Here is a 25,128-nt window from a genome sequence, read left to right on the forward strand (position 1 = left end):
CCATATTAGAATAGGCCTTAATGAGATAAATGATGAAGAAACTCTCTAGTTTAACGTTTGAGTCCTCTTATTTTTATAGCTCTTAATTTCTATATTAAATTAAGTAGTTGATACAATTTATGTTACTGATTGCCGACAACACTCTTTGATAATTTGACTTTTATCGCCTATTTACCCATAAGGATTTAGTTTGTTTTACATGGAGAATCAAGGCTAACACTACAACCAAAAAGATACCGAGAATATTTATTCCTGATTTGGTTATTCAAGGTATTTCAGGGTCTTGTGCGAGACAATGAAATACACCTATTATCATTTTCTTCTTATGTACCAATATTAATTCTACCACAAATTAAACAAAATGCGAAAAGAGTATATACCTAGCCTAACTATCTGTAGAAGTAAAGGAGGAACAATAATAATAAATGACCAAGAAGAAATCCTGAAATCCCACACTAACTAGACAACATTAATTGATGTGGCGATACCTAACAACAATCATCTGCGGGTTAAATACAACGAAAAGATCGCGAAGTACAGAGATCTTGAGATGCAAATAAGGAGACAAAGGAGAATGGAAAGTACCCAGACGATACCAATTATTCTCTCTACTACTGGAATTATTCCGAAAAACCTCTTGAACCATGAAGAATAGATGCCTTTGAGATGTATATATACAGACGAATGTTGAAGATTCCATGGGTACAAAGAGTTACTAATGTTGAGGTACTTCGTCGCATGTGTAAACAAAAAGAATTACTAAGAATAATCAAAGAGAGGAAAATGCAATACTTGGTAAATGTGCTGAGAGGCGAAAGATATGAATTACTTCAAGTTATACTGGAAGGAAAAGTACAGGGCAGATCAGTAGGAAGACGCCAGAACTCGTGGCTGAAAGACCTGAGGAGTTGGACAGCTCATCAGCAGAGATCTTTCGCGCAGCAGTTTCCAAAACTACAATTGCCATTTGGATCGCCAACCTTCGAAAGGAGACGGCGCAATGAGAAGAAGACCATGTAGAAAGCGAAATCACTCTTAACAAAACCGTAGTTTTGATACCGTAGGTATCTGATACTCCTAAATTGATCAACTAATTAAGGGTTTTCATTTAATAAATACCAATTACTGGAGTGACGATTACGTTTTTTTTTTTTTTATTTATAAGTATATTTTGGTACTGATAGTTTGGTAATTGTTCAAAAAGTAATATGCATTTTGAGTTTAAAAAGGTTTTATAATTTTTCATATAATCACAAATTGCATACATATCAAAAATATTGTTGACATTAAACGAAATTGATATGATGAAAATATGAAATTTATAAAGAACGATTCATTTAGTTGCCGGACTGACACAGTTATGATAAAATCATCGTTTTATAGAAAATAAATAAAGGGGAAGAATGTTGGATGTTGAAATTTTGAAAATGATTTCTAAACTATCAAACTTACCAATAAGTCCAGAATTAGTACTGAGTGGTATAACCGCATATCGTTGAATGGTTAAATTTCGGCGGAACGTATCAGGATCTTTTAACAGTAGTGTATTAACCAAACCGAACAACTGCATTACTCGTTCATCTTGTCTTAAGTCTTCGTGTCCTTTGAGAAGGAACATGTAGTCTTTTCCGTTGCTGCCACGTATTACAAGCTTTCGTGGACGTTGCTTAGACGTGATTACCTAAAAAATAATAATTTGTTTAGAAGCTGAGAAGACTATTGAATATAAAAGGAGAAAGCATAAAAATATTTAAAAAAAAAGAACACAAACTTAAAGAAGCACAAACAAAAGTTTGTACTTGATATGGTGGGGATATATGATAGGAAGCACAGATTAAAGCTGTTTATCTATTGTAAGGTATATACATGAATCATATAATATAAATACTACTATAATCTCTTTTATAGCATAACACTTTCTGACGTATAGCATAACACGTTTTCACTTAAATTTATTTCTGACATTGCATTGGTGATTACTTGTAACCATGTTTTAGGTGGTCTGTCTCGTTTTCTTTTTTGGGAGTCGTTCCTCTCCCATTGGCCTTACTTATCCACACCATATTAATTTTTGCTTTGCTACACGTTGTATCATCGTTTTTTCTACTTCCACTTGCCTTCTGATTTCTTGGTTTCTAATATGCTCCAGTCTAGATCTCCTTGTTTTTCAAAAGTCCATTTCAATTACTGGTCGTTGTTTTACTTTTTTGTCAACTGTGAAGTTTCTGAGTTAAAAATAATAACCGGTCATAATTTGGTATTGTATATTCTCTTTTTTGTTTCAGGTCTAATATTTTCCAGCCATGATATAAAATTATATGCTCCTATGTCCCGTTTCCCTTTGGTAATTCGGTCTCTGATTGTATCATTAGAGGCTTTCTTTTGTTTTTAGTCGTATGGCAAGATATACACATTCATTGTAGTTTTTTATTTTATCTTTTTAAGTCCAGATCTACAGGCGATATATATTTTGTTTTTTCCGTATTAACTTCCAGTCCCAATCTTGATACTCCTATGATCGTCTGCATATTCTAGCGTATCCATAATAGGCAAACCCATATCACCACCATCATATCATCCAAGTCCTCAGAGCTTCATCAATATACCGGGTGGTGAATCGCCAAACGGGCCATAGGAAACTCAATGGGAAATTCTAAATTGTTGAATTCCTGCTTCAATAATTATTTTACATCAAAAGTTATAAGAAACTTTTTATAGAGGAGTGAAATCTGCATTAAAAATAAGTGTTAAAATTGTTCTACGAATTAAGCATACTCCAAAATTTTGCAAAAATATAATATATTTTTCAGGCCACCCCTTTAAGTCAGGCCACAGGCGGTACAAGAATGTGTATGACATGTTGCGTTTGATCATATTGATGTTTCTGATATTTGACAATATTTGAATTTTGAATTGTCAATATTTTTATTTTATGATTATATTATAAACAACAAAATTTTCGCAAATAGTACTACTACTAGTTAACAATAAATAGTATTTTGTATGCAATAAATTATATTGTTTATAAAGCAATAAAGTTGATGAAATGTACTCAGTTCAAGAAAAATCGCAATAATGTTATATTCAGGCAATAGTGCGAGCACTGCCAGATATTTATTTAATGTAAGATATTATAATACACTCCAATTCAATTTCAGGTTATACAACAATTCAAAGAATTTCAATAAAGTTTTACTGTGATCCTTCCTAAAAATAATTTATGATCATTTCTAAACACAAAACTATAACAAATGTTCAAACAATAAGCCATTTTGTACTAAGCAGTATCCCAATCGATTGTAAAATTATTCTCGTCTAACATTAGCCAGAACACGTGGCGTTATTTTTGCACACTCTTCAATAATTCGCATTTTTAATTTTAATGCTTCCATATCTGTAAATTTTTGGTCAGAATTAATTTTTGATTTTAGATGCCCCCAGATAAAATAATCGTTTGGAGCTAGATCTCCCGATCTCGGGTGCCACTTAATGTTACAATGTACAAGTAGAAATGACGGTCCCAGTATTTTCAAAATTTTGTAAAATCCTTTGAATTGTTGAATGACTTGGAATTGGTTTATTGCGATATCTTACGCTAAATAAAGAACTGACAATTCGTGCACTATTGTCTGAATAAAACATTTTAACATTTATTTTCGATACATATTTCAGTCCTCTACAAATAGTTTTTCTTGACTTTTGATATAAAATAATTAGGGAAGCAGGAATTCAACAATTTAGAATTTTCCACTGGGTTTCCTATGGCCCATTTGACGATTCACCACCCTGTATGAGGCGGTGAAAAAAAAAGTGGTGTAAGTCATTTTTTTATACAAAAGAGATAAGTGCATATTCAAAATCTCCATATTCAAATCTATCAGAAGCAATAGTGCTGTAGGTCATAACTCTTCAATTTACTCACAGATAGCAGCACAAACTTGACAGTCAAATAAAATCTCTGTTGTAGTAGAGGGAATAGTGGTGCAAGTCAGACACTACTATTCCTTCATGCATATAGCAGATGTTTAGTATTTTGCAGTTGTAATTTATCAATACAATGTATTGGCACAGATTAAGTGATGAGCCTAGTATTTTCGCTTACTCAGGAGATGAGTGGGTACCTTCTGATTCTGAACAAGAAGAAAGTATTGGTAAGTTAACCTTGTGTATTATATTTTTTTATAAAATCAAAGCTAACCTCAAAATTTTAAATTCTCTACACTAACAATAAACAAACTGCTATAAATAGAACAACGTTTCTGAGTGTTATTTTAATAAAGTTGGTTTGTTTCAGATAGTGAATCAAACGGAAATCCCTCCCAAAGGCCATGAAAGGGAAAGTAATAGAGAAGAAGAAGAAAACCACAGAGGCATGCAAATAAAAAAAGAAAAAATAAAGCGGCTTCGCAACTCAGGTTGTAAGTATAAGACAACAAAAAGAAAAGTAGTGCCAAGTAAAACTTTTTCAAACGACAACTATTTTTACAGTAAAAAATGTTTTGAAAAAATAGCATGTGAACACAGAAAAAAAACATTTGAATCATTCTGGAAATTGAAATCATTTACAGCACGGAATGTGGTTTGATAAAACAAACGAAACCTGAAGTAACACGTCGTAGGGATCAGTCACGACCTGGTAAGACAGTGTCTAACCAATGTTTCATTCATAAACAAGGCGAAATCACGAAAGTATGTAAAAAATACTTTCTTGGAACCTTTCAAGTAGATGATGACCGAATGTCAAGGGCCATTAATAAACCATGCGGAACCGCCTGGTTCAGATAATCGAGGCCATGGTATATCAACTAATAAAATACACTGTATTTTATATAAAATAAGGACACTGAACTGTGTCCTGAAACATATTGAAAATTTTCCATCTTACAAATCGTACTACACAAGGAATAAGAATCCCAATCGTTGGTATATATCTTCTGACCTTAATGTTACGCTGCTGTATCGCTTGTACAGTAAGTACTGTCAGAAACAAGGCACTGTCCCCGTTTCTAGTGACGTTTATCGTCGTACATTCAATAGTGAATCCAACCTGCATTTTCATGTACCACAAAAAGATACGTGCTCTAAGTGTGATGCTTACAAATTAAAAAAAGCTGCAACAACAATTCCATCTTCGGAAGGCCGAGCTTGCACGTACTTCTATGAAAAATGATATGGAAAAGGCCCAGACTGACGATTCTTACTATACATTCACTTTTGACCTAGAGAAAGTTCTAGGTCAAAAGCTCTAGAGAAAGCTCTAGGTCAAAAGGAGTGAATTTGTTAATATGCACTAGGGTGCATTCAGGTGAATTCTATTCTACAAAAAAGTTGTTCAAAATTAAATTTACTATCGAAATATCAAATTTTAAAGTCAAAAATAATTTTTTTTCACAAAAATATATTCAAAAAGCGAAGCAAAAAAAACAGGAACAAACCCTATTTTTCTTTTTTGTCCCATAACTTATTTCCACGGAGATGTAGGCGTAGGCATTGCTTAAAAAATCATTATCCTTCCTCTTCAAAATAACATTTAGTAGAAGCTTTTAGGATACACAGTATTCGAGATGATTTTTCAAAGTTTGCCACTCACACCATTTTTGAGTAATTTTTCCTATTTTTTTTTCAAAAAATGTTCTATAACTCTTTTCTACGCAGTTTTACGCGTTCTACGCATTCTCATTTAAGAGCACAACAGCCAATGTCGAGTTCTTTGAGTTCATACACCGAAGAACCTTTTTTTCCTTAAAAATTCGCCACCCTATAATAAAGCCTAGACGAATATTTGACAAATAATATTTCAAAAACCCTATCCAATGTAACAGAGTAAACAAGTTATTATGATCGATGATACAAATATTTACGAAACATCAATAGATATAAAAGTTTCCAAGGTATGTATTACAATTATAAATAATTACATACCTCAAGTGATTTATTGAAATATGCAATTCTGACGATATTTTGACCCGGGGAATAACTACCAGGCACCGCTAGTTCCAGGTCTTGGCACACCAGTAGGTTTGGAGAGACGTACTGTAGTTCTAAAGATGTTAATTGTGGTAATTGCCTAGATATTCTTCTGAATACATGGTAGTATAAGTCCCACGCCTGATTTAAGTCACGAATGTTACCGGATATCTAAAATTTAAATAAATAATATTAACTTTAAATTATTTTAAAGACATAGGTATCTTCTTTATTAATCCAACCATAAAAGTATATTTTTGTATGTTTGAACTTACCCTGTATCTTTGACACCATTCGTATGCTTCGCCTAAATCTCTTCCATAAGCTTGAGTGAAGCTTGTTTCTTTCAACGTCTCTGGGCCTCTATGCGTCATTGTATGAAGAGGCTCTAATATCCTTAACATTCCTTCTACGTTTCGTTCTCCGAAGTAAAGCCTGAAAGAATAACAGTTTTAGTTCATGATTTTTTACAACGAATTAAAAAATCGCGTATTAAAATATAATGTACATTAAATTCTTCTCCATGTACTTCTTAGATGAACTACGGATAATGGCCTGGAAAATATAAGATATTATCATTACGTTCGACAACATTTCAACAATATTTCCAAAATACATGATCCTGCGACTAATATTTACATAATAAGCTTACAAGGAAGTACAAACTTCTTTGGTCTTTCATCAGTGACACTTAAAAGTAAGTATTTCCGCATTGAAATGAATGATACAAAGAGGTAAACTTTTGTCTGTTAAACTGAACATGTGTTAAAATCTTATAAGTAGTTGAAACTAGCCACATATCTAGTTATAATAACCTTTAGATTATATGATAACGATGTTATAGGATTTCACTAGAAAGGACATTAGAGTCCAACGGTTGATACCAGTCAACTGTCTAGATCATGAAGTAAAATTAATTGCAAGTAACAAGGTCTTTAAGATAGGTGAAAGTTAATTTTTGGTTAACACTCAAATAATAAACGTCCACTATGTGCATTGTTTAAAGCCAAATTTAGGTATAAATTATAATATTGTTTTAAATTATATTAAAGTATATAATTATTGTATATAAGGTGTACTTTAAAGTTAATTATGTAATAAAATTATATTATTAATAAGAAATGTCTAGTAATTGATAAGATGATACGATAAAGTGTATATATTCAGCCGAGTATATGACATCTTGCAAGTGAGCAATGGGGAATGCACATTCCCTTGCTTTTCTTAGATACATATCAATAAGATATAATAATACATGAACAATAGAATATAATTAAATAAAGAAAATCAAAATAATATTTCCCTATACTGGGATTTAATTTCATTCGTTTTTACCAATGAACCTTAACGACATAAAGATTCATAAGAACTACTGAATTTGTCAGCGCTTGCGTTCTGGCTAAAACAGAACCTCACTTTTAAACTTTCTAAAAATCAAAAATTTAGTTATTGTCGACAATTCAAAGAATTACCTCCTTTTAAATGTAGTTACATTGGGTTTTTCGATTAACCTTGGGTAAACCTTTGCGTGTTAAGTTCAAAGCTACCATACATTTCAAACCTTAAAAAAAACTTTTTTTGCACATAGTAACAAAAAACACCACTATGTTACTAGCAAAGTTTTTTTAATATTCTAACTCTACAATACAAGTTACGGTAAGATCAATAATGTTTTAATAGATAATATATGGTAGCTAATTATAATTTATTCTTTTTCAGCCCTGAAGAAGCCAAATTAATTCTCTTTGGCGAAAACGTTCGGCGAAACAATTGATACTCATTAGAGTCTTTCTTGCAGATTTCCCCAATATTTAAGAGTTTACATATATATATTTCCTTACCCACAGCAAAGACAAGGTGGGGCCCCTTTTCCTTTTTATTTGGATCAATTTTTGCACATGTTCTTTAAGTTACTATACAAAGTGAACATTACTTGGAGCTGGAATTCTTCGTCCAACTTATATTTAAAGAGTAAACTGCCATTTGGATTAATTTTATATATATAACATAAAGTAGTACCCAACTTCTAGGCACCATTTTTTCCCATTCCGGTTCAATTTACGTTACAACCTGTCTTGAAGACCTTGTTAATTGTAATTAATTTTACTTCAAGATCTAGTCAGTTGACTGGTATCAACCGTTGGACTCTAATGTCCTTTTTTGAGCGGGGATCTGTAGTTTCCCTCAAGCTAAATCCTATAATATCGACCTCGTGTCACCACATTTTATCTGGTGGCCTGATATGTATCCTCCTTCACCGATTAGGGCGCTGCGATCTTAAAAAAACATTAGTTCTAGAAAGACTGCGCTGACTCGGCCAGTCAGCAACCTTACACTTTTGGCCAAGAAGCGTCCAATACTCCAAAAGTCTAACCTTTTTTAGGTATACATGTCAAATTTTAGCACGATGCAGATAGCATAAATTTGACTTGTTTGGAAAAATTACGCATATGGAGAAAAACTATTTTCCATCTCTCACTAAACATTATTATACGAGAAATAAAACGGCGAGAAACAACAGAATGGCTGCGTTTGCTAGAAATTGATCAGAAGCATGATCGTGTGACCACTATTCAGCAGTGTTTGGACCTTATGAAGCGCAATGCGTCGGACTTCTGGCATCGATTGGTAAGTATTAAAAGAATCCTAGATCTATTACTACACACCAGATAACATAATGAACGCAAGGCAGTGGACTGACGCCGGCAAAATTGTTCCGAAGCGGTCAAAAGTGGCTTAATGGATCGGAAAGGTTATGAACACTGCATTTTGGTATTGCAAAGACATAATTTTAAATAACTATCTTAAAAAAGGTAAAATTATTAATCGCCAATATTATTGGGCACTAATGGACAAATTGAAACAGGAATTCAGTAAGAAACGGCCCCATATGCAGAAGAAAAAAGTGTGAATTATTTTCTCATCTGATTTATTCTCCTGAATAACTAAAAATATCAATTTTTGATATGGTACCTTAAATAAAATTTGTTCATAATTATACGCAGAATTTAAAAATATATTAATATACAGGATATTCCATTAATAATTACAAATTTGATAGTAACATTCGATTTTACCATTCGGAAGACCAACTTCAAATATGATATGATAAGAAGAAATCGATGCATCTACGAAAATATAATCTTTCAATATTAACTTACCGTGAAGCTTCTTCCAATCCTTCGTGCCAAATTTCATGCCATAATATGGCCACCCTAATCAATTCTTCCGATGCCATGAGTGCTTGTCTGACTAGAGTTGGAGAATGCTCGCTCATGCTCTTTAAAATTTTATTAGCTGCAGTTCTTCGAACACTTGAATTACTTTTTGTGGCCACCGTCAGCGGATACACCAACGCCTGTAAGTAAAGTCAAATGTTACAATATATTTTTACCACAATTTTAGTTTAGTTTATTTTGACGTTTCAATTTCCACTTCGGAAATCGTTCTCAAAATACAAATTCCGATTTCCGAAGTGGAAATCGAAATGTCAAAATAAACATGTTTTAATAAATAAAAATTCACAGTAAAAATAGCAAATTGTATCAAATGTTACAAAGTAAAGCAAAGAAAGAAACGAGGTCGTTACAGACTACACATAAGTTTAAGTAACTATCGTCGGTAGCAAGGTGACAAGATGGATTATGTTTGTGAAAAAAATAATAGTAATACAAATAAGTCAGTGCCAGTCAAAATGGATAGAAATAATAACAATATGAAAGTGATTCAATAGCCTAATAACTTCATTATAACTTAAAGCAAGGGAAGAACACAACTTGAAAAGATTACTAAAATACATTATCAACACTATTAGCTTGCTTGCTATCCCGGCTTGATTAGCAGTCAAATTTCCTTCACAGATTATGAAATTGTACATACAAAGCTGTCTAGTGTAATATGCCGATTGGTCTTGAGAGTCTAATGAGCAGCACATTCTTAAGTATAAATTAGATACAGCAGTGGTTCCAAGGCACTACCCTGTGGTACACCAGCTGAGATTGGCTTGAAAGTCGAAAAAGCTTCTTCATGTGACATCCGAAATTTTTTATCACAAAGATATGACTCCAGAAATTGACAGAGATTCCGCGGCAGTAGTCTAACCATCTATAGATGAATCCTTGATAACACACTATCAAATTCCTTTAATGCATCAAGAAATACTTTAGACAGTGCTGTTTTTCTTCAAGTGCTTTTTCAATAACAGATGTTACTCTGTGTACTTGTTCTACTGTTGAGTGACGGTTTCTTAATTCGAATTGAAAACCAGATATGTTGACTACCGGTTTGATTCTTTTTGGTAGCAGTTTCTCAAATAGCTGGGATAGGGCTGGCAATACCGAAATAGGTCTATATGAATCTACTTGTTCTACTGTGTTGCCTGATTGTTTCTACATAATTATCTGAGCTGTTTAAAAACATTCCGGAACAGGTTTTAATCTCAAACAGTCATTAAATAACTATAGGCTTTTTTTTGGGTTAATGTGAGTATCAATTTCTTGAGCTACTTCCATTTGAGTCATCTTCATGTCCATTTCAGCTTCATAGGGTGGAGTTGGGTCGATTATGGATTTTATGTTGTTGGGTTGAAACACTCTAGCAAGATATTGAACAAATAATTCAGCTTTCTCTTCATTACTTCTGACTCATTCATTCTGTGAGTTCTTGATTTGAGGCACTCTGATAATAGGCCTTTTAAATTGGTTCCATGTATAAAGTAAATATATTAATTCAATAATTCAAAGCTCTCTCTCTATCTCTCTCTCTCTCTCTCTCTATATATATATATATATATATATATATATATATATATATATATATATATATATATATATAATTTTTGTAATAATATAATTGGGAACGCTATTAGGCTGATTGTAACATTAGTAGAGGACCATCAATGATGTTAAGAAAAAATATACTTAATGAATTTACCTGCGGATGAGTTTTACCGATATCCACTAAAAGGTGATTTATCAATTTTGAAACCAATAAGCGATTTGTATCTATACGGGCTATTAACTGTGGAATAACTTGTAACCAGGTATTTTTCTCCACTAGTCGAATACCTTCGGCTATTGCTTCAGATACTTGAGCAGTCTGTCCGTAATCGAACCATAAAGTTAAAAGACGTAGTGTGTCTTGAAGGGAACTTCCTTGTGAAAGATGTATTGATCTGCAAGAATAATTAAAATTTATAAAAACCTAATATAACAGTTATTCAATATTTACTTACTTGAAAAAACCTTGTACGGCTAATACAGTGTGCTTGTTTAAGTCAAAATTTCTCTCATTATCAATGCTTGACCTATCGCCTTTACTTTTTTCTGTATCTTCTACGTTTTTGTAGAACAAAACTGCTTCGAAGTTCATGTAAGCCCAATTGTGCCATGCCTTATACCAGTCCTAAAAAAAGTATCGGCTTGATTAGAAAAGGTTGTATTTTAAATCATTTACTAAATTTGACCACTCAAAAGAACCCACCCCGATATTTGGCAATATTCATTGGATTTTGTAAAATTGCTAAAACAGGTCGATTTTTACTCCAAAGGGTGATCTTTTAACGATAAAGACATGCCATTTGTTAACCCTCTCCCATCCAGTACCATAAACCCTTAATTTTAAATAGGGAATAGACCATGTCTGGCACATCCTTCGATAACTATTTCGCTGCAGAAGTCAAACATCAATGATTTTTCTTTTCAAATTAATTCTGTCCTTGTGAAAAACTATCCATTTATTAAGTGTTATACCTCTTAAAAATAAAAAGTAACGCTTATGTTTTGCTAGTGTTAATGACACATTATTTTCATAACGTCAAAAAATACATTGAAAAAAATTTGAAAAAAGTTTAGTTGTTTGAACTATCGTTGGTAGCGTTTAACAGCGATATTAAATGAGTATTTTTTAAATTCGTTCGAAATGGTCTATTCTACCGTAGAAAGCGTTGAAATAATTTCCATATTTATATTTAAAATGGAATGTAGAAAATTGTCTTTTCTACAATAGTTTGTTTAATAAATAAACAATAATAATTGAAATATTTGAATTTCCCATTTAACTAAATTAAAGACCTACTCGATAAGCATAACATGCCTTGTTCCTTCTGTACCGTATTTCCTGCGCTTGTCAGTTTTTTATACTATAACTATTCGAACCAAGCTCTACAATATTTCGTGTCTCGTTTCTCAACTAGACGCAAGCAAGTCAAAATTTCATCTGACGTTTAAAAAATCAAAAAAGTCATATTTCAACTCACGCTTCTAAAGTAGAAGCAGCTTTCAAATTTTAATTTTATTTTTATTAAATAGTGAACCTAATTAAATTCAGTGCTTAGTGCATAAAATATGTAAGTACCTGCTATTATCAATTAATACAGAAGAAAGAAAAGTTATCATACTATAATAAAATACTGTCTCCGACAAATTTCAGGTTTGCTGGTGATACAGTTAACCTTTATCGTTCTATCTATCGTATTTATTTAGTTCAAGAACATTTGTGTATTTTAAGAACATTTAAAAAGGTGATTGTTGGTTATCCCACACTGCACACGTACGTATTAAAATTAGTTAAAAAATTTATTGAAATGGGATCAATAGCTGATAAAAAAGGAAATGTGAAAAGCTACTAAAGTCCTTTTACCCTACGCCGGCCGATATGCAATTAAGATATGATCAGTGGACCTCAAACAGTGGGGCGTTAATATTTAATTCCGATCGCTTGAAAAGTAAAAATATTTAATTTCCTGTATTTTATGTTCAGTAATAATATTGAATTTTACTGTATCAAAGGCAAATGAATATAATATGTATATACAGGACGTGTTAAAAGAAGTGGGACTGAATATTTCGAATACCTACTCGAAATTATTTGTCGACATCAAATGTTCCTCAAGGTCTCCTATAAGTCTCTATTTTGCGTAGAGTGAAAATTATACGAATGGTTTTGCATGCAGTCAAATTGGAAAATACTTGCGAAGTTGCTGGCATGTCCAAATTTTAATAAAATACATCCAAGACTTTACTTTCTGCAGACACTGTATTAAACCTTGAAACAAATTGGCACTAAATCACTTCCGAGTTTTCAGCAAAACAAAAGGTTTAAACACCTGTAGTCCAGTAATTATTAATACCAAAGCTATTGAGAGTATGTAGTCCAGTAATTAGACCGAAGGTACTTTATCGTTTAACTAAAATACACCACAAAGTCCGAATTGAATTCCCGAAACACTTTTTTGTTACTTCCTTTTAGCAAACGATTTGTCCTATTCACTGTCTGATATTTCACTATCTGAATTGTCTATCCGAATAATTAGAGGCCGGACCTCATCTATAACTCGCTTGAAAAGACTGAACGATTATGTCTTCCGTATGTCTAATACAATTTTGCTATTGTTCTGCCTTTATTTGTTCTAGCCATTCTTTCCATAAACTAAGAACGCTAGCGTCATTTGTTGTTTTGGATGCATGTTTATCATAAAAATTTTTGGCTATACCCCAAACTAACTCAATTGCATTATAGTGGCAATGGTAGGAAGTCGAAGACTTCCTTCCTATAACCTCCCATGGCCATATTTAAGAGCCATTTGGTCAGTAACAAATTTATTTTGAATTTTGTACTCTTCACACCTTTGAAGTAAATCGACTTTTAAAAATATGTCACTGTGATAAATTTTCTTTTCTGTCAACCACAACTTTATTTCTTATTTTGTCCAGCTGCTTGAAGGAAATATCTCTTTTACTCTTGAGTGGTAGGATGCATTATCCGACACTATTATGGATGGTCGCTCCAATTTTTTTAACAAATTTTCCTCAAAAATATTTGGATCCATATTTCCATGGTAATCACATGTATTCTTTGTGGACGAAAAAATTAAACTAGCGTCAGGAATAAAATCCTCATCGTTTCCAGTATGAAGTATAATGTAGCGTTTACCATTACCGGAACGACTAGAAGAATAACATTTCGTGGTGCAATCTTGCCAGGATGATTTTGACATAATTTCCTTTAGCGAAAATCCAAGTCTCATCTAAAAATACAACTTGTCTCGGACTAACAGACGTTTTATTGTTCATGTATTTTCTTAAAAAATGCCACCGTTTTGAAACAACATTAGAGAGTTCACAATACTTGTCTATTATTTGTCTTTTTATATCGAAAACCTAAATGTTTCAGCACTCCATAAACTTGTTAAATTAATATCACACAGTTCCTTGTCTTTTATTTTTTGTAACACAGCACTAATTGTTACATGTTCTTTGGCTTTATACACATTATATATAATATTTTTAATTGCAAGTTTAATTGACTGGTGCAAATCTAAAGTTTTTGGATGTCGACGATTTCTCTTGCTTACTTTATTATTTCATCCTCACTCATGTTATTAACTCTTCGGAATGTCCTCTCTGAGATATCGCAAGCATCGCATGTGCGTTTCTGAACTGCCATAACAGATGTCAATGGACCGATATTATTTTTTTCCAAATTGAAATAACTTTCGACTTTCAGAACTAAACGCCGTTCTTCTGGAGATAAAACTCTACGTTTCGACTGTATTTTATTTTCTCTCAAATTACTCGTTTTACTTTAAAGTATCGCTTTAATACACTACTATAAAAAAATACTTATATATAACTACTACACTCTAAAAAGAACGAGGGTTGTACAACAGACGAAACAATCGAACACAAATTATTTAACAGCCAATGCTAAATAAGCATAAACACTGCATTGATTGTGATTGCAAAAACCGTTAGCATGTCTTAAATAAGATTTTTGCTGATTATGTATTTTGCTAAATTATTAAATAACACCAATAAAACTCACGACCATCAATTAATTTTTAACGATAAACAGAAGTTTGAATTTGATCTACTTTGTCGATAACAGTGTCGTTAACAGAAAGATATTTTTAAATAGCTTCAATCATTCTTCAATGATTGTGTGGATTTAAGAAATACATTACTAAACAACTTTTTAAAGTGTGTGTAAAGGAGATTACAATTATTATGAGACATGGTACTCCTTATTTTTCAAATAATATGTTCTTGTAAAGGCATAACTTTGATTATTGGGTAAACCTACATTATACGATACGTCAGAAGAAATTAAAAAAAAATTAACATTAATAAATTCACTGTTTAAATAAATATTCCGTACTCGTACTATTGCAATAAAATATTAAAATCAATAAACGATAACTTGTTGAGCAGTGCTGATTGAAAAAACAGAGCAGTAAAATGTTATTCATAAAGGTAGTGTAAAATATATCGCCGCTTATTTGGTCCGCTAGTAATAAAGTTACCAGCATTTAATTGCAAAGCGGTCTTCTTAGGTGGAAAATACTATAGTATAAGAAACGGCTGTATCTATGATTCAATCTTATGTAATCGCTGTTGTAAGAACTTTATATTCTAGAGAAGTAATTTAATGTCAACTCACAAAAATCATACACATCATTTGGTAGATATCAGATCATGACCATTATTAGAAGCTTATTAGGATCAATCAAATGATTTGATCTATGTAATAATAATTTATTATTAATTGGTTCACTACTTAAAAGTTTAATTATATATCTACGATGACGACAGGAGACCTATCAAGATCTATATACACTATTAGTAACAAAAGGTTTAAAATGAGGTATAACTTTATTTCTTACTTCAGGTTTTCTTTATATCATTCTTTTGAGGATTTTGGCATAGATCATTAGCTCAAACTATTGAATTAGGAATACTATGAGCACCTAAAGGAATCCAACCTTTTGGTCCTTTAGAAATTTCTTTATTAAATATATTAATTCTCTTATGTTCAGGGACTAAAGGATTAATCAACTTGATAATTGTAAGGACGTTGGTTGGACAAATTCGAATGTACTTATAAGTTCGAATTATTTCTAAATTCCCTTTGACCGATTCTTCTCGATCCACGATGATAAAATAAAATGTTGAAGTAGTGGAGTAAAATATAGTTTTATTGATAGCTACTGAATTATTACACTATAGTTGTTGTTGAGGTAAAAATTTATAATAGACTGCGTCCCAAAGTAGTCCCGAAGCTATATTAATGATCTCACTAAAATGCTACGATTCATCAAATACGTGTATTGCCGTCTGCATAGAACAGAGACCTTTGACTTTTTAAAGGTAGCAAATATAATTTCAACCGAGAAAATGATTGCAGGCATTTCCTCAATAATATTAGGCATAATAATTAAGCTACTAATCGATATGTTTCACAATTATACACGGTGAATCTATACAAATTCAGGAAATTAAGATTAATGTGAGATTACAAAATTAATAGACTAATTTGTGATTGAACATTGGTGGATAATCATTTTATTATTTAATTAAATAATTATAGCTGATAAGTAAACTTTTTTGAATTATGAATTTATTAATTTAAAATGTAGTTAATTTTATTTACATTTAAGAGTATTTCCTATTAATGTTGCAAATTTAGTTTTAATGTAGTTTTTGACGCGACTGGAAAATTTTGAAATTGATACTAGCAAAACATAGGCGTTACGTTTGGTTTTTAAGAAGTCTGAAACTCTCAACAAACTGATATTTTTTCACAAGAATAGAGTTAATATAAAAAAGATCTTGGATGCCTGAATTCTCCAGCGAAATACCTGTCTAATGATGTACCACACATGATAATATTCCCTATTAAAAATTAAAGGTTTTTGGTACTGGAATGCAGGGATTAACAAATGACAGATATCTTATATTGTTAAAAGATATCCCCGTTGGAATAAAAATCGACCCGTTTTAGCATTTTCACAAAATCCAAGGATATTGGCAAACATCAGGGTGAATTCTTGAGTGGCCAACCCTGTTTAATATATTAATAACTGCTCCTACCTTGTCATATTCTGTTGCTTTTTGATAGCATGCTAAAATAGTCTGTACTGATCTTTCTGTTAGGCCTTCAAGAGATTCTTTCCACGTTCCCAATTTCAAGTAACATCTTAAATATAATAAATGGTATTAGTATACTGGTAAAAAAATTTAAAAAAATATCTATAGAGATGATAAAATATTTTACATGAATTGCGTGTGTGTAGAGGAGTTTAACCTCAGACTTAATCCTTTGTCCACAGATCGTAGTAATAATGATCGCATTGTAGTCCATTAATCTAAGTTGATAATAAAATTAAGTCGTTTCTCCATTCGTCCATAAATTATATTAAACAAACCTATTATTCTAAAACATATATTAAACAAAATTTATCCCTGTCTCTCCTAAAGCTGTCCACACTTTCCCAGGGATATCATCTGGTCCAACCGCTTTATTTTTTGGAGTGCGTCATTCTCTTCCTCATTTGTTATTTTGGTGACCATCGTTGGTACTGCATCCATAGTTTAACTGGTTTTCTGTCAAATTATGTCAAACTGTCAAAGTATATTTTCCATCACTTTTTGACATTATTTTTTTAACTAGTACTTTATTATTTTCGTCTCTGATACAAGTAATCTAAAACGTTTTGACGCTAATTTTTAAATGCTTCAGCCATTTAAGGACTTGTGAAAATTATTTGATTTCCGATATATAGACGTGATTTAGAAGTTATCTTTGGATGATATTTCTCGAATATTTAAGCTATTTATAACCTTCCTATGGCCTCCGGGCTCTGTTAGTTAGTCTTTTTTGGAGTTTTCGATACGTCTGAGAATAGCTTTCAAATTTCGTATCGCTGAGATCTATATCCTGTTTAGATGCAAAAACTCCACTTTACTATAAACGTTGATCGTTGAACGACACTGGTTTAACAAGTGATAATATGTATATTATTGTATATTTATCAACGCATACTTTAAGAACTCACACAACTGAAACCAGTAGCGTTGCGCGCTAAGTATGTTTTACTTTACTTTTGATATCTCGCGTTTTTAACAGCTGGCAACCCTATGTGGGTTGCCAGCTGTTAAATATTAGGATATACAGATTGAACGAATTTAAAACGGAACATACGAAATCAATGTATTTCGGCTCAACTCCGCTCTAGGTGGTTGGCCAACAAAAGGTTGTCAAATAATTATATTATAAAAATCCAATACTTCAGCGGGCTGCTGGATTCTGAATTCATTCAAGAACAAGTCAAAACTCCACCCAACTAGGTTGCCTAGAATCACTGAAAAAACTAGACTACACAAGCAGTTATTATGCTGTCAAACCACTTATCGCTTCCTTATAGTCCAAGAGATAGAGCCGAAATTTTGAACTGATCAGTAATATGACATTTCTCTATTGGAATATATTCATTGTAACTGGGTTAAAACTTTGCCTTACAGGCGGACGCCCCTCGTGGTACAGGGGGTGGCTATACAGGGATGAAGTTGTCATTTTTTTCGGAAAAATGAACGATCTATAATATGGCTGAAAATTTGCCCAGAGTAAGATCTTGGTATAACTAGACGAAATCCCAAAGGGCGGACGCGAGAGTGGATACATAAGGGGTGGCGGATAGGGGTGAAATTGCAATTTTTTGGGGAAAAATTAACGATAAGTAATATGTCCACCATTTTCATGGCTCATTATTTAGCCCCTTAAAACTCTAAATCCAAAAGGGCGGACAGCTGGGTTGGTACAGAGAGCCATAAAACGGGGTCAAATGTACCACTTGCCTGCGCATTTTAGGTCTCGGTAACAATTTTCAAACTGATTTTATTATGATATTTTTATACCGATTGATTTGAAAATTTGTATGCTCACTTCTGTTACTATTCTGAGAAGCGTTAAGTAGAGTTTTCCTCAAAATTTTCCAAAAACATTTCCGTAAATGAAAATTTTCGTAATTTTTTGAGGTAAAATCTAATTTGTAGAATCCTTTCGATTTTCTGTAAGTTATACCATGATTTTTTTCCAAAAATTTTCAAACGATTTTTCCGATAAGAAAAAAAAATTTAGAAAAACTTTTCTAAAACATTTGATAAAACTCTACGTCATCGTCTGAATCTTTTATAGAATATTTTGTAGTTTTAAAATGATATTATGATAATGTTTTTTTTTCAAACTAAAGTCATATTTACTTTACAAATCACATTTTTTTCTTAAATATAAATATTTTACGAATTAATTTTTAATTGAATAAATGTTTGATATTTGATATTTTATTAAATTAAAGTAATTTTATAATGATAACCATTAAATATTTTTGGTATAACAAATAGTAATTTTACTTATTTTTTATTACAATAAAAAGGTTTTTAAATTTATATTGCATAAATAATGGTTGTTCAGATACCTCAGATGCCAGAATCAGTTCGAGAAGTAGTGATTGAAAATGAAGCAGATAATGAATGTGATATTATTGAAAGTGAAAGTGACAAAGATGATGAATGTGATGACATTAATGAGAGTAAAATGACGAAAAATTAGAAAAACTTTAAAAATGTCGTCATTTTTCTTACTCTCATATATACCTTATATTTAAGAAAAAAATGTGATTTGTAAAGTAAATATGAGTTTAGTTTGAAAAAAAAAATATTATCATAATATCATTTTAAAACTACAAAATATTCTATAAAAGATTCAGACGATGACGTAGAGTTTTATCAAATGTTTTTCTAAATTTTTTTTTCTTATCGGAAAAATCGTTTGAAAATTTTTGGAAAAAAATCATGGTATAACTGACAGAAAATCGAAAGGATTCTACAAATTAGATTTTACCTCAAAAAATTACGAAAATTTTTATTTACGGAAATTTTTTTGGAAAATTTTGAGGAAAACTCTACTTAACGCTTTTCAGAATAGTAACAGAAGTGAGCATACAAATTTTCAAATCAATCGGTATAATAATATCATAATAAAATCAGTTTGAAAATTGTTACCGAGACCTAAAATGCGCAGGCAGGTGGTACATTTGACCCCGTTTTATGGCTCTCTGTATCAACCCAGCTGTCCGCTCTTTTGGATTTAGAGTTTTTAGGGGCTAAATAATGAGCCATGAAAATGGCGGACATAATACTTATCGTTAATTTTTCCCCAAAAAATTGCAATTTCACCCCTGTCCGCCACCCCTTATGTATCCATTCTCGCGTCCGCCCTTTGGGATTTCGTCTAGTTATACCAAGATCTTACTCTGAGCAAATTTTCAGCCATATTATCGATCGTTAATTTTTCCGAAAAAAATTACAACTTCATCCCTGTATAGCCACCCCCTGTACCATGAGGGGCGTCCGCCTGTAAGGCAAAGTCTTAACCCAGTTACAATAAATATATTCCAATAGAGAAATGTCATATTACTGATCAGTTCAAAATTTCGGCTCTATCTCTCCGACTATTAGGCAAGCTCCTCTTTTCTTTAAAGGAGACAGATAGTTGAACGATATTTTATACAATGTCTATCACCGGGTATGGATTTATTTTTGTCCAAGTTTTATATTGGTCCACTATTTCAAATGCAGTTCAAACAGACATATATTAAATTGTATGTTCCGTTTTAAATTCGTTCAATCTGTATAATATTATATCATCATATTAAGAAAAAATTGCTTTAATTTGATATAAAAACATGCATATACGTCATGATCAGCGTATTTTATTTAAAAAATAATTTTGATCGAAATAAAATTTTTGTTTAAAAGTTAATTACTATTAATTGAATTAAAAATATTTGCGGCCACTTTTTGATTGGCAACCCGTTATCAATATATTCTCCTAATTTTAAATGTATGTAAAAATATGAGTTTGATTAACTATGTTATGAACGTAGTGATCCTGCAGTGGGATTTTAGACTACTTCTACCACATCGCTATTTCTCGATGTTTCAAATTTTCCCCCAAATATTTAGGCCCACATATTTGGATAAAACGACCTGTTAAGGATTTTATGGTTCCTCTCTTTTGTTTAGATTTTTTGTTATCCAAAAACATAAGGTTTTATGTAGGTGTTTGTCTCGTCATAATATTCGTGAAGATTCACTGAAGATTTCGTCTGCTACACCCTGATAGTTTTGGCGGTTAGATAACGGATTGTATTCCAGTTACTACACTGTGAAGAGTTCATTGTGTTTATTCAGTGACATATCTGTCTGAGTAAATTCGCATCTAGCTGGATGGGCTTCCGACTACGAAGAATTGCACTTTTCTGTTTTTTTATTATCATATTCGTATTAAATATACATAATCTGCTTTAAACAAAACTATAATTAAATAGTTAACTATATGATAGCGAATTTGTCTTCTAACATCTTCACTTTTATGTTTACGATGATTTATACAGTTTTTTCAACAGACTTGTTAATTCAGAAGAATATTTAGGAATTCTGAATCTTCTGATGTTTGTTTTATCCCATTTGTATTTTTTAGGCATTTAGTCAAGTCATTGAGAGAATTTTATCTTCTATTGGGATAGATATGAACTAGGGCAGTTTTAGGATATACAAAAGTGTCATAGAAAGTATTGCTACATATGGTTTAGAGATATTAAATAAAAAAGTCATATCCAAAATAAAAGCAATGAAAATGAAATCCACAAGGAAAATAAAATTCCTGTAGTTGGTTGTCTACCATAAATCACTAAAGTTTTATTTAAAAATCCTTTATCAAATCAAATGTATATAATTAAAAAGACCCGTTCAGGCTACATCACAACAGAACGTTTTCAGACTGACAAGTCCATCAACAGTGCATTTACCAGGTGTTCATGATGAAGTTTTTAACAGATATCCTGCCTGGCAACGTAAGACTCCCAATTTGGAGGTTAGACATCCCCTGAGGTGATGTCCCTGTATGAGCTCTAGATGGCAACTCTAGTTGGTAGTAGACGGCAACTAGTTATTGATTCTAGTTGAATGATTTTCAATTAAAGCGATGTAACACACACAGACAAGCTTCGCAGATTAAAATACGACCGGGTTCTTCTTCCATAATTATTAGATTGTAATCCAAAAGTCTTACTGCTTACTGAATATACAGTGAGCTAGTTTTTGGTTACAGTTTATTCTATGTCGTTTCAACTCGTTTGTTCGTTTTAGCTGATTTTCACGGTTAGATTTATTAGAAGCGGTGTACAGCTCTATTTTCTACAACTTATAAGATATATTTCCCTTACTTTTATAGATTTATGAAACTATACTTGTGCTTTGAACATTAGTTATACTTGCACATCATCTTTTTAAGATTGTAGCAAGTCATAGCTTAATTTTTGTCTTGTATTTAAATATCGAATCTTGGAAATTAAGGCAAAAAGAATGATGTGAATTCCATGGACGACCGTAAAAGGAAGAAGATAAAAAGAAGATGGCGTCCGATAAGGATGATCGTGACAGTGAGAGTGAAAAAACCAAGTTTACTTGTTGCAAAACTAAGAGAATAAGCACAATAATATGTGTAAAGTGTGGAAAAGCCTTCCATAAATCATGCACAGCACGGGATTGGGCCGGAAAACTTCAAATTTTAGATGAAACGCGTGTGATTTGTTGTGATTCTAACATAACCTTAAATAGTGGGGATGGCATGGAAAATACGATCATTCATCAGCTAAATGAACTAATAGGGATGTTCACTAATTTTTAAATATAGTAAAATTCAATTAAACTCAATAGATTTTAAAATATGTAAAAATATAGTAAACATGAAATTGTTTAAAAATATATATTTTTTAAGATAAATCAATTCTTAATTTTAATTTTGATGGAGGCTAGAAAAACGGCTCCTCGCAGCGAGGCTACGGTGTGTGACGTCAGCAGTCGTATCGACAACTTGTTGTGTATACGTATTTACGAAGTGTAACCAGTTCTTTAAGTATTTATACAGTGATAATGAAGCCAAATAAGTGGTGTTTGCTACAAAGAGAGGGAAAAACTAGAAAAGGCAGTTATTATGCAAGTTAGAAAAAAAATAAATGCAAATATCTGTACCTCGGAAGGAATCAACACTATGTTCATTTTTAAAACTTTACAGGAGAGCAGTTTTAAACTTTTTTTCACCAAAAAGTATTATTGCTTCAGCTATTTATTGAGATATCGAAACAATATTTTAATAGAACATTCTGTTTATTGTTATTTACATAATACATTTGTTATAATTAAAAACAAATTTGTTCCTGTGTTTTTTAACCTTTTTAACGGACATGGTGTTGTATCCATCTAATAAAGTTATTGTACTGTAAGAATTAGTATGGGGTATTCAATAAAAACGACAATCCTATTTGACTTTTACTGATAAAATTTATTTAACCATACAATTTACCTTTACAAATACAAATAATACATCTATGTATTTAACCAAAATGGCATTTTAGGTACAAACCACTCAGTCATCCTCAAGTAAGTCTCCTTCTGGATAGTCACTATTAGTAATACTAGTAGGTATGCTTTAAGTTTTGATAAAAATCATGGCACAATGTAGGAATATATGACAGTAATGCCAATAGATCGTTATACTTTTGTTATGATATAAGTATTGGACTTTGTGATACCAGTTGCAAATCTTTTGGCAATGTAAGGTGTCGCCTTCGAAACCTAACAAAGTCAATCTCCTGGTTTTCGTCATGAAAATTACTTTTTAAAAACAGAGTTCCAATGCTGTTTTATTTAACTTGCAGTTAAACACAGTTTGACAGAAGAACTTGTTGTTTGTTAATGTCTCTTTTCTATTAATCAAAGGCGGATTTTAAGATGTTTTGACATCATACAAAGACCTTAAATTTTTAAAATCTTCTAGTTCCATATTATGTACGGTATATTTCATTGAGGTTGGTCTGACTAACTGCTGCCAGTCCCAGGGCGTGTAAATAGAAATGTTAAGTTTTTTCTCTTTCGCTCTATCAGCGCATGGACAGTGTTCGCTTCCATGTGGGTATTACTCTTTAGTAGAAACTTCTGGATGATAATTTTTACTTTTTAAACAAGTATTAATGCTAACATTTTTATTCTGGCCGTAACATTTGTAAGACCATAGTATGATTTCTTCTATGTTACTGTCAGGAATGACGGTATCTGCCCATTTTAGTAATGCAGATCTTATTTCATTTCCACTACGAATAGTTTATCAGAACTTTTGTCTATGTCAGACTGATCTTCGTTATCAAAACTCAAGGCATCTCTAATAATATGCTCTTCATTTAAAACATCATTGCTTGGTGTATTATTTGATTCTGAAATTAAACAAGGCGTATAATATTGGTTGTAAAAGATTTAATAATATTGCTAGTCTAAGGTTGGTATCAAATCACTACATTACCCTTTTGAGGTTATGCTTTTTAATAATTTAAAAATAATGAGCAAAAAGGTAGCTTACCTGTAAATGCAGTAGAAGAATTCGCAGAACTTTTTAGTAGGTACTTCAAGAATCTTTCTCCTACGAGAATTATGGTTCATTGTTCTTATTATTAGTAACAAACCACTGTAAACACACCATAAATGGCAAAAGTATTATTAGATCATAGATCACTAACAGTCTACCTCTCATCATAGAGATATGCGCGGCGGTAATTCACATGCTTAGAGGGACAAAACATTAAGTCCACATGGTATTTTATCCCTCTAAGTAAAAATGGCCTTGGTGTTCTTTTAAAGGTCACTTTCTTTATCAGCAAATGGTTTAGGACCTAGTGCTCTATTTCTTTAAATAAAGTTATAAAAGTTAATTATTAGTCTGTAAAAGTGTCAAAATTGAAAAAATGGACATAGTGTTGTATCCCTCCGAGGTACAGATATAAAAACCTGTGGTTTTACAATTTTAAGTGAATATGGTGTTAAATTGTTTGGAACTATAATAAAAATCTTCTCAGAATTGTTTTTAGATGTATTTGGACACCCAGGAACAAAACACCACTTATTTGGCTTCATTATCACTGTATAAATACTTAAAGAACTGGTCACACTTCGTAAATACGTATACAAAACAAGTTGTCGATACGACTGCTGACGTCACACACCGTAGCCTCGCTGCGAGGAGCCGTTTTTCTAGCCTCCATCAGAATTGAAATTAAGAATTGATTTATCTTAAGAAATATATATTTTTAAACAATTTTATGTTTGCTATGTTTTTATATATGTTATAACCTATTGAATTTAACAATATTTGAAAATTAGTGAACATCCCTATAGGGATGTTCACTAATTTTTAAATATAGTAAAATTCAATTAAACTCAATAGATTTTAAAATATGTAAAAATATAGTAAACATGAAATTGTTTAAAAATA

At 31.8% G+C, this 25,128-nt stretch overlaps 1 protein-coding gene across 1 annotated transcript in view; it reads right to left on the bottom strand.

Annotated features, from left to right (window-relative positions):
* The window catches only part of mTor (serine/threonine-protein kinase Tor), a 120,882-nt gene that overhangs the window by 13,893 nt on the left and 81,861 nt on the right, over positions 1–25,128 (bottom strand). The window contains exons 23-29 of the mRNA XM_072535113.1: positions 16,836–16,941; positions 11,201–11,370; positions 10,900–11,140; positions 9,129–9,325; positions 6,243–6,402; positions 5,923–6,138; positions 1,453–1,681 (exon numbers count right to left, since the gene is read on the bottom strand). Coding sequence (XP_072391214.1) covers positions 1,453–1,681; positions 5,923–6,138; positions 6,243–6,402; positions 9,129–9,325; positions 10,900–11,140; positions 11,201–11,370; positions 16,836–16,941 — 1,319 coding nt within the window. The remainder of the gene's footprint in view (positions 1–1,452; positions 1,682–5,922; positions 6,139–6,242; positions 6,403–9,128; positions 9,326–10,899; positions 11,141–11,200; positions 11,371–16,835; positions 16,942–25,128) is intronic.

Source organism: Diabrotica undecimpunctata, chromosome 6 (genome assembly GCF_040954645.1).
Source record: "Diabrotica undecimpunctata isolate CICGRU chromosome 6, icDiaUnde3, whole genome shotgun sequence".
In the NCBI taxonomy this organism is placed as follows: domain Eukaryota; kingdom Metazoa; phylum Arthropoda; class Insecta; order Coleoptera; family Chrysomelidae; genus Diabrotica; species Diabrotica undecimpunctata.